General features: G+C 40.7%; 1 protein-coding gene across 2 annotated transcripts; it reads right to left on the reverse strand.

Annotated features, from left to right (window-relative positions):
• Positions 1–331: 331 nt before the first annotated feature.
• On the reverse strand, positions 332–8,954 carry ppie (peptidylprolyl isomerase E (cyclophilin E)). Of its 2 annotated transcripts, none has more exons than XM_026152529.2 (10): positions 8,852–8,954; positions 8,479–8,577; positions 8,341–8,384; positions 7,086–7,112; positions 6,592–6,673; positions 6,403–6,506; positions 6,190–6,313; positions 5,887–6,072; positions 1,415–1,557; positions 332–541 (listed from the first exon to the last, which is right to left on the reverse strand). In XM_026152529.2, the coding sequence occupies exons 1-10, from the start codon at positions 8,880–8,882 to the stop codon at positions 473–475; spliced, it is 909 nt and encodes a 302-aa protein (XP_026008314.1). In that variant the 5' UTR covers positions 8,883–8,954; the 3' UTR covers positions 332–472. The 2 variants fall into 2 exon arrangements, with proteins under 2 accessions (XP_026008314.1, XP_080149790.1); XM_080293664.1 differs by lacking the exon at positions 8,852–8,954 and adding an exon at positions 8,677–8,842.
• Between the last annotated feature and the right edge of the window lie 1,596 nt (positions 8,955–10,550).

Consider the following 10,550-nt stretch of genomic DNA (forward strand, 5'->3'; position numbering starts at 1 on the left):
GTATATTATGCCTAATTTGCATATTACTCTTTGCTTTATATTTTGCAGTTCACATTAGATATTCCTGGATTGGAACCGGCCCCTCTCTACTTTTGTGAGGGGCAGCCAAACGGAGGAAGCGAGCTTTAAAGGGAGGATGGTCTTTAAGTGAGTTGCACTAAAACCCAGGTTAAGATTAATTGGGATTATTTGAATCATGCAAGAATAAAATTACGAAGCATATTAGGTCCCTGTAACCTTGCAAAACCATACAACAGTAAATATGTGCAAAAAATGGCCTTCACTGTGGAGCTTTGAATAGGTAAGCACATAAGACAATCAAAGAAACATGTTTCATTATAAAATGAGTTTATTGAAATATTTACATGGCAGAAGATCTGGTTTCAAAGTACAAAACAGCAAAAGGTCATCTTGCTCTCAGACATGTGCCGCTTACACACACACGCACACACACACACACAGTGCTTTTTATTCACACATACTCTCCACAGTCCGAGATGATCACTTTCTGCTTCGGCTTTCCGTCTTTGGTTCCCTGAGCCTGCAGAGAGAAAACAACAACAAGTTATCTGACATGACACGATCGTTCACTGTCAGTCCTTTAAATGGTAAATGGCCTGTATTTGTATAGCGCTTTACTAGTCCCTAAGGACCCCAAAGTGCTTCACACATTCAGTCATCCAGCCATTCACACACTGGTGATGGCAGCTACATTGTAGCCACAGCCACCCTGGGGTGCACTGACAGAGGCGAGACTGCCGGACACTGGTGCCACCGGGCCCTCTGACCACCACCAGTAAGCAACGGGTGAAGTGTCTTGCCCAAGGACACAACGACCGAGAGTGTCCAAGCCGGGACTTGAACCGGCAACCTTCCGATTACAAGGCAAACTCCCAACTCTTGAGCCACGATTTAAAAGTGACATCTACAGGGCCACAGTAGTCCAAGCTGTCTCTGCAGATCATTCCAGAAACAGGGAGCCACGCGTTTGAAAGCGTTGTTGTCCGATTCTGTTCTGAATGTTGTGAGAGCTTTTATACTAGTATACTGAACATTCCACCCCCATATTCAACATCCTTTGCTCTCCACCATCTCTCTTCTGCACATGTCCAAAACATCTCAGCATCGCTTCCTTAACTTTGTCTCCAAGCTGCACAACCTGGGCTGTTCCTGAGAATTTTCTAAACAGAAGGTCCACCACTGAAACGCTCCAGATGCAAAATGAAGGCGTGAAAAGGCGAAACAAAACTGTGCTGGAGAGGTCTGTGCACCCATCCGGTGCATTCCCAGGTTTATGGAGCACAAATACTGGTGTATATTGAAAAAGAACAGTTTTTTCTTAACAAAAACCTTTACAAAGTGAAACAGCCAACACCATTATAAAGAAAACTCCTACTCCAGCTTTGACCCTTACCTCCATTGCCCTGAGTACATCCATCCCCTCCACCAGCTCTCCAAACACCACATGTTTGCCATCCAACCAGTCCGTTTTGTCAGTGGTGAGGAAGAACTGAGAGCCGTTTGTGTTTGACCCAGAGTTCGCCATGGAGAGTTGCCCTGTGTGCATAGGAGACAACAGTTAGTCAGTCAGCCCTGCCTGAGTCTAGTTCTGCTCGAGGTTGCTTCCTATTAAAAAGTAGTTATTCCTTTCCACTTTCATCAGGTGCTGCACATAGGGGATCATCAGATTTTGGGGGTTTAGATCAAATACCGTAGACCATAAACGATCTGCTTTAGTGAATTGGCAGCATTTCAATAAAACTAGCTTCAACTCTTTCCATCCATTCGCTTCCGCTTGTCCTTTTTCAGGGTCACGGGAGCCTATCCCAGCTGTCGCAGGGCTAACACACAGGGACAGACAACCATTCGCACTCACATTCACACCTTTGGGCAATTTAAATTAATCAATTAACCTATCCCCAATAAGTGCATGTCTTTGGTGGGAGGAAGCCTGAGTACCCAGAGAGAACCCACGCAAACACGGGGAGAACATACAAACTCCACACAGAAAGCCCCCGGCCTGATGGTGGAATTGAACTCAGGACCTTCTTGCTGTGCGGCAACAGTGCTAACCACCATGCCACCCACCACATTCAACTGAATGTGGAAAATATGTTGTTACAATATGTCTGCACAAAGTCTGTGATAACATTACCAGTATTGCAATGATAAAACGTGTGTATTAGCTATACAGGCCTATTGTTCTTCTTTATCAGGTCCAGTCTGCTCGCATAAGCACCAAACGCTGAATAGCCTCGATCCACTCAATCAACAAAAGTAAAAGAATTCAAACATGCTTTTACTGAGGTCAAAAATCTGAGGGTAAATACATGCCACGAGTAAATAAAATAGCTTTTCTTATTCACTGTGGATTTTGCAATGTTCGTTCTGCACGTTCATATAACAATGATGAAGAAATTATGATTTATCAGTCATCTCTATGTCATGAGTCTAAAATCATGCCTTCTGTGCAGAACCTGCCTACATATAGCAGTGCTGATAACCCAAACAAAAACCTAGAGCACCATGATAGCTGGGTAACGTTCTTTGTGTTATGACAGGGAATGCGCACGTTAACACGCTAATAAAAATATAAGACTCTTGAAGTTACATTTTTAGCCTCTCAGCAGGTAACAAAAAGTTATAGATTAGAAGTGGCACTACGAATATTACAGTAACACACCTGCCAGGTTTCAAGTGATCACAGATCGAGTTTGTCACTGAGATGAGTCTTCCATGTAGGATTTGTTACTGCAAACTGTGAGCTATTCCAGTATTTACTTTCCTTTAGTCAGTTTGTTGAGTGGGTTGTGCCTACATAGTTAATCATGTAGCCTGCAAACTACTTTAAAAAGAACTCAATTTCATCTATAACGCTAATTTTAAAAAAGCCTTTGCGTCAGTAAAGTTCAAAAAATCCACCAGTAAGGTTCATTCTTCGTTAAGGCATTACTGTAGTTTTCAGGCTAATAATCCTGAAGTGCCAGAATTACACTTAGTGCCATTTATGTTAAATAGTAATTGACAGTAGTGTTAGTTTAAATAAGTGTTAATTAAAAGTCAGATAAAAAGATTATTATAGCAGCTCTTAGTTACGATGGTATGAGAAAAGTAAGTTTGTCATGAAAAATCCCACTTGTTTGACTCGTGTGAATGCGATTGGAGGATGGACTGATCTGTTACACTCGCTAACCTGTGACTGAATTCTTGACACAAGTCTGTCAGCGAGTTATTTGTGTTTCCTCACTTGATTTACGAGTTTTCAGCTACATATGCAAAGAATTCCAAATGTCAGCAACAGCTCTTCAGTCATGCCACGTTGCTTTTCAACGCTTTAGCAATCACAGGTTTGAAACAAAAATGCTGGCGTGTCCAATCTGGTCGTAGGAACAGGAAGTACGAGCCAACACACCTTTGTCTTTTGTTGCGCTTCTGACGTAAATCACAAAAGAAATGATTCACACTGAAAGACCCATTTTTCCAGTGTTAACAAATCTGGAGACTCTCACCGGATGCTCCTAATTTTATTCTTGGTGATTTTAACAATTATAATCTTAAGAAATCACTGAACAATTTCTTTCAATATGTCACTTGTCCTACAAGGAATAACAAAACACTGGATTTGTGTTATGGACCAATTAAGGGGGCATATAAGTCTGTGGCCGGACCTGCGCTAGGTTCTTCGGATCACAATGTTATTCATCTCCTCCCTGCTTACAGATCTGTGATTAGGAGGGAGAAGGCCTGTGTGAAGTGGACTAATGTCTGAACAAAAGACAGTTGTGTTGCCCTTCAGGGGTGTTTTGATTGCACTGACTGGTCCTTGTTTCAAGAGAGCACTTCTGATTTGGATGAACTCACCGATGTGGTGTGTAGCTACATCTCTTTTTGCAAAGACTCTGTGGTTCCAGTCAGAGAATTTAAGACTTTCCCTAATAACAAACCGTGGCTCTCTAAAGATATTAAGGATCTGATTCTTAAAAGGAAAATTGCTTTCAACGAGGGAGACGTTCCCACTATGAGAATATTAAGGAAGGAGGTGAGGGCTGCAATAAAGATTGCCAAGATGAGGTATAGAAATAAGATTGAGGCAGAACTCAGCAGTAACAACCTCAAAAGAGCTTGGCTTGGTATGAAAACAATGGCAGGGCTACACACGAAAGGTAAAAGTAATATTACCTTAGAGGGGTTTACCTCTGACAAACATCTGGCAGACAGTCTTAACAGTTTTTACCTTCGTTTTGAGAACTTTGACTGTTCTAGGCAGACCAGCACACTGAGGGAAAAGACTATCACTCCCCCATCAATTTGTATTGATGAGAGGGGGGTAGATAATCTTTTTAGACACACTAAAAGCAAGAGTCCTGGACCTGACAACATCTGTGGACAGGTACTGAGAACTTGTGCTGATCAGCTGAGTGGGATTTTTCACTATATCTTCTCACTTTCTTTAGAGCTACAGACGGTACCTAAGATTTGGAAACATGCGATCATTGTTCCTGTTGCTAAGGGCAGTTCTCCTAAGGCACTGAATGATTTTAGGCCTGTGGCTCTGACTTCTTTAGTGATGAAGACATTTGAGAAGATAATTAAGAAGGAGATTTTAATGCAGGTTGAACACCATCTTGACCCCTTCCAGTTCGCCTATAGAGCAGGAAGAGGTGTGGAGGATGCTGTTGTCACACTCCTGCATCTCTTGTATAAGCATCTTGAGGCCCCCCACACCCATGCAAGATTATTATTTGCTGACTTTTCATCAGCATTTAATACAATTCAACCCCTCTTACTTGCTGACAGGCTTTACAATCATTTCAAGCTTGACACTAGTCTGGTCGGCTGGGTGACAGACTTTCTGACTAATAGGTCACAATGTGTGAGGGTAAATCATGTCTTTTCTGATGTGCTCTCCTCCTCTACTGGATCACCCCAGGGTTGCTGCCTCTCTCCCCTTCTGTTCATTCTGTACACGAATGAGTGTCGCAGCAATTTCACGAACAGACATATCCTGAAGTTTGCTGACGACACAGTGATCGTCAGTCTTCTAGTGGGGGACGAGTCAGGCCATGGACAGGTTGTAGATGATTTTGTGAATTGGTGTGATGAGTCCTTCCTGTCACTTAATATGTCAAAAACTAAAGACATGATTATTGATTTTAGGAAGTCCTCTTATAGCTCATCACCCACTATCATTAAAACTGCCGTTATTGGGATCGTTGAGAGTTATAAATATCTAGGTGTGGTACTTGACCATAAACTGTGTTTTGAATCTCATGCTGATGCCACTACTAAAAAAGTTCAACAAAGACTGTTCTTTTTAAGGAAAATGAGATCTTTTAATGTCTCATCCGAGATGTTGTCTTTGTTTTATAGAAGTTTTATCAAATCTGTGATGTCTTTTTGTATCGCTGCATGGTTTGGTAACCTGACGGTGAAGAATAAGAATCGGTTGGGACTTCTGGTAAAAACTGCTAGCAAAATTTCAGGGCGCTGGCAAGATGGACTTTTGGCCATTTACAATAGAAATGTGCTTAGAAAGGCTCATTCTATTATTAATTGTTTGAACCAACCACTTCACAGTGAGTTTGAGTTGTTGCTTTCCGGCCGTCGTTTTAGAGTACCTCCGAGGAGGACTAAAGGACTCCAGGTCTCTTTTATCCCCACTGCATCTTCTCTCCTCAATGGCAAATAACTGTCCTTGGACTTTCTATCACTATTATTGTCATTATTATTTTATAGTATTGTTCTGTTTATTTATATCCTGCTGCTAAACTAATTTCCCCTTGTGGGACAATAAAGAAATTGAATTGAATTGAATCAGCTAAAAACCAGGAGCCTTGTTGACATGCTTCACTGCACCTTCTCAGAACAGTATAAACGACTGCTCACCTGGAGCTGTGTGTTTAAGGACAAAGTTTTCATCATCAAACTTCCGGCCATAGATGGACTTCCCGCCGGTGCCGTTGTGGTTGGTGAAGTCGCCTCCTTGGCACATAAACTGAGGGATGATGCGGTGGAAGCTGCTGCCCTTGTAGCCGAAGCCCTTTTCGTGAGTGCACAAGCAGCGGAAGTTCTCTAAAATTAAAGAGAAGAGTTGTTCTAACAGATAACACAGGTTTCTTTCTACACACATGGAGACCAGTTCAAAAAAAGAGGAAAAATTTGGGATTTGTAGCATATACACATACACACCTGCTGTCATGGGAACAATGTCAGCCCGGAGCAGGAAGCGCAGTCTCCCTGCTGGCTTGTTGCCGATCTTTATGTCCATGTAGACCTGAGGATTTACTCTGCCCTTTTTAGCCGGAGGCTCACCCTGCAAGAACAAATTACCGCCTCACATCTTAACAGATTTATAAAGGGAAGACCTCACAGAGACACAGATTAGAAGTGAAATCCTCTCACCTCCTGAGCTGTAGTTTGGGGTGTTTCTCCAGCTGCTGCCTCTGCCTCAGCTTCTTCAACGGTCTTCCCAGAAAACTTTTTCAACCAGTCATCATCCGACCACACTGCAGGAAAGGAAGACTTAAAGTTTGAACCGCTATTGTTTTTTTTAAAGAGACAAACAAAATGTATGAAATGTTTGTTATTCACCTGGTCGAGAAGAACCTTCTTTGATTCTCATGGGTTTGGCAATATTGACGCGGACAGTCCTTCCAAAAAGTTCAGACTCATTCTAGAGGGATAAAAAAAACATTTTAACAATAATCAAGCAGATTAAGGTTTTTAACAGAGTGACGTTATCTGTGAGTGTCTGCATAACAACCATACTAAGAGCTGCTCCAGATCTCAGACTACTAAGGAAACCTGCTTCAGTGCTTCCTTTAATACCTAATTTAGCAGATGATACACTAGACTGTCCTTTATGACACTTAATGAAAACAAATGATCAGGTGACTGCTGTGTTTTCAATCATGTGCCACGACTTTCTAATATTTAGGGTCGTGGTGGGGTTGGGGACTATCCCCGTTGTCATAGGGCGGGAGGCGGGGTACACCCCGGATAGGTAAAAGGGTTCTTTTGATGCTGTTTTTTGGCTATTCAATGGGAATAACGTCTCTGGTCTAGCAGTTATATGAGAAACTTACCATGTTATCAATAGCTGCTGCAGCATCCTGCAGAAGATGAGAAAGAAGCCGTAAATAGGTTATGAGGACAGAAATATGTTTCTCCTGAAGTCACCAATAACCATTCAAATGACTCACTTTGGTAAATTCCCAGCTCTTAAAATGGCAAGATGCAGATGAACGCTAATTAATGACTAATACCCAAGTTAATACTAACTGATGATGCCACGCCAGAGAACAAACAAAACTACTTCAACAAGGAAGTGGAAGATCATATTAAGATTTAATACATTGTCATTTTTAATTTAAATAAAAGTATACAGAGCAAGATCATCATGTGCATAAAATAATCTGTGATTGGGTCATTTTACCTCAGTTCATCAAATTAAAACAACAACAACAAAAAAAGATGGATATTTCAAAAACGAGAGAGAACATCAAACTTTTTTGATATAATATGAACACAAACTTCCTCTTCCTAAAAGCGATGACTTGGATTTGGTAGGTAGTGTCATACCTGTGGAATTACACACTCGAGATGAATGAAAAGGTGTTTTTGTAATATGTGTAAAACCATTCACCTAATGTGAACCCTGGCCTTAAAGATACTATGTGCCTTACTGGGGATTTATGCTTCAGTGAGAAATATTATAACTGCAAACCCCTTTGAAACCCTACATCCTAACCTACAGCATAACATGATGTCCAGCTCCCACAAAATCTAACTACATGTGGGGTCGATGCAGCCCACAGCTACTGTGAGTGGCCTGCCGCCGTCAAGCAAATTCCTGGAGGATGATGGCTGAAACTATCAGAGTGGATGTGAGAGAATGTACAAAGAAGTGGAAGAACTGGAGGGACAAGTATGTTTGACCCTTAAAAAAACTGATCATACAAGCACAAGGACCCAGGAGGGAAAAAAAAGTAGCAGTGTTTTATTTGTTTGTATCATAACTCACAGCATATAAAGCACCAGGACATGACTGTTATCTAGCTTTGTAGATAACAGGTTTTTTAAATGATATCGGAGGAATATCCAAACAGCTGCCTATCTTCATCCCCATTAAGTATATTTAGTAAGATTTTTAATGACAGCAGGGACCTGACATTTTGCATAATCATTATTAAAAAGAAATTTTTGCCTGGAATTTTTTTTCAGGAAAATCTGACCTGACATAGAATGACCCAACGATACTTGTTCCACTGCTGTATCATTTACATAATACCGTTAATAGGCTAATATTAGCACACTGTAGGCTGTATACGCCGGACTCACCTCTGCAAGCTCAAATTCGATGAATGCAAAACCTCTGTGCTTCTCTGAAAATGTAAAGCACAAGACAAAGCCAACACTTTCATCTTGTGCTGCTGCAGGGTTTATTGTTAATCGTGGTTAAAACGGTCCTGATCTTACCCGTTTCATAGTCCAGCGGGATCTGGATGTCGATGATGTCTCCAAAGGGAATAAAGGCAGCATGGAGCACCTTCTCATCCACCTCTTCTGCTAAACCACCTGACGTAAACACGCATTTTTAAGATCCGCATTCCAAAAAAGGGAAAAACACTTTCAACAAATACAGTGTAGAGAGCTGGAATAACGGACAGTATTTACATGCCGGGTTAAACGTGAGCTCATTTTTCGGGCTAAACTTCGCTTTCGCGCGTCTTTGTCGTGTTCCTGACATGCGCAGAATTACTGTTACGATACAGATTTATAATACAGTCGTAAACTCGTAAGCTACATACACTCAAACAGCGAAAATTTAACAAAAACGGCCATAACGTACCCACATACAACACCCGCTTGTTAGCCGCCATATTGGATTTAACCCTTCAACTTTGAACCCAGCAGCTTCCTATTGGTGCAGAGAACCAGAACTAAAACAGGCAGCCTCGGATTACTGAACTCTACCGCCCCCTGTCGGAGGAACCTCCCATTATTACAATAAACTCTGAATTTTACTTCAATTTGGATTTAAATATTTGTAGTTTTAAAGCCACGATGCAATCTGATCTTTGCTTTGATTTTTTTTAAATTAATCTATTTTTGTCCAAGACCGTCCCGCTTAGTTATCAAGCCTATGTAATCAAATTACAGGAAATAAGTAACTTTTATCAGCCTGGGTCACACTTGAAAAGTGCCATTAAATCATAGTTACATTGCCATGGATTACTTTTTTGTTTCTCTTTAAACTGCCACTTTAAATTGGTGTAGAGGGAAGATGTTAAACCATTTTATCACTGGGTTCCTCGAAACAAGTGAAGAAACCCTTACAGGCAAGCTTCCATGTTAGTAAGCCAAAAATAAAATCATTTGATGTGGGTACAGATTTGATTAAATAAAGGCACGAGCAACAACTTACAGTTCACAGTGTAAAAACAATGGAGCATAACTTGGTAAGATTGCTTAGTGGCAAAAACAAGAGCAAAGCAGAAATTTAATGGCAGCATCCAACGTGAAGGCAGAGTTAAAACATACTCCGAGGTTTCCAATAGAAGACTTAGCAAAAATGGCAGGAGGACCTAGAGTTTCCATTACTTTGGGCATAAAATTCGTAAAGGCTCCTGTTTTCTCTTTATTAACTTTTAATAGAGTCAAACTAATTTCCACATGTCTCTCCTAAATCAAATATTTTCTCTCTGCCTGAAACCAGTCCTTTAATCCGTCAGAGAAATTAATCACAAATAGTAGAAAACAATTGCAAACTTCACAATTCCTCAAAACTGTTAATAGGACAAGCTAAAGATAGAGTTTAACATTTTACTACAACCTTTTAATTCTTTGCAAAATTTGCATTTTCAGAAGTAATGTGTAAGCACTGCAAAGCCACTTTGACAGTTTCCACACTGGATCATTTGAATATAGGGAAACGTTTCCTAACTTTTTTCCTTCTTTTTGATTAAATGCTAAAAAAGAAACACCCTAAATAACACCAAACACAACTTATAAGTACGTTATCATGTTTCAGTATTACTTTGTACCAAAGTGTTTATCAGACACACACTTAAGTGTGTTTGGTCAATAACAGGCTTTGCAATTTTGCCTCTGCACACCACCACCATGGATTTTATGTCAAACAGTCAAGATGTGACTGGAGTGACTTTAACCATTTTTAAAAACATAGTTCCCCATTTTCAGAGGTTTAATAGCAGCTGGACAAATTAACTTAATAATTTTTCTTGTTTTTAATATTTGGATGAAAAATCAATGACTGCTGAAAGACTAGAGCCCATGAATATCATCGGGTGCTTCGTTTCATCACTTGAGATGCTCGGCCAGGCTGTCACTGCAGTCACCTTCAGTTGCTGCTTGGTTTGTGGGTCTGTGCCTTCAGTTTTATCTTCAGTAATGAGAAAAGGCTGCTCTATTGGGCTGAGATCAGATGCCTGACTTGGCCACTGAAGATTATCTAGATTTATTTACCTGGAGTAAACTCTTGCTTTTGCAGCTCTGTGTAATTCTCCATTTGCACGTTGTAGTGCTCT

Source organism: Astatotilapia calliptera, chromosome 19, assembly GCF_964374335.1.
Source record: "Astatotilapia calliptera chromosome 19, fAstCal68.1, whole genome shotgun sequence".
Lineage (NCBI taxonomy): Eukaryota > Metazoa > Chordata > Actinopteri > Cichliformes > Cichlidae > Astatotilapia > Astatotilapia calliptera.

Coding starts and splice junctions, on each gene's coding strand:
- ppie (XM_080293664.1), bottom strand. CDS start 8,749: ATGTCAGGAACACGACAAAGACGCGCGAAAGCGAAGTTTAGCCCGAAA. Junction 6,507..6,591: donor AGAAGGTTCTTCTCGACCAG/GTGAATAACAAA, acceptor CCTTTCCTGCAG/TGTGGTCGGATGATGACTGG. Junction 542..1,414: donor ATGTACTCAGGGCAATGGAG/GTAAGGGTCAAA, acceptor TTCTCTCTGCAG/GCTCAGGGAACCAAAGACGG.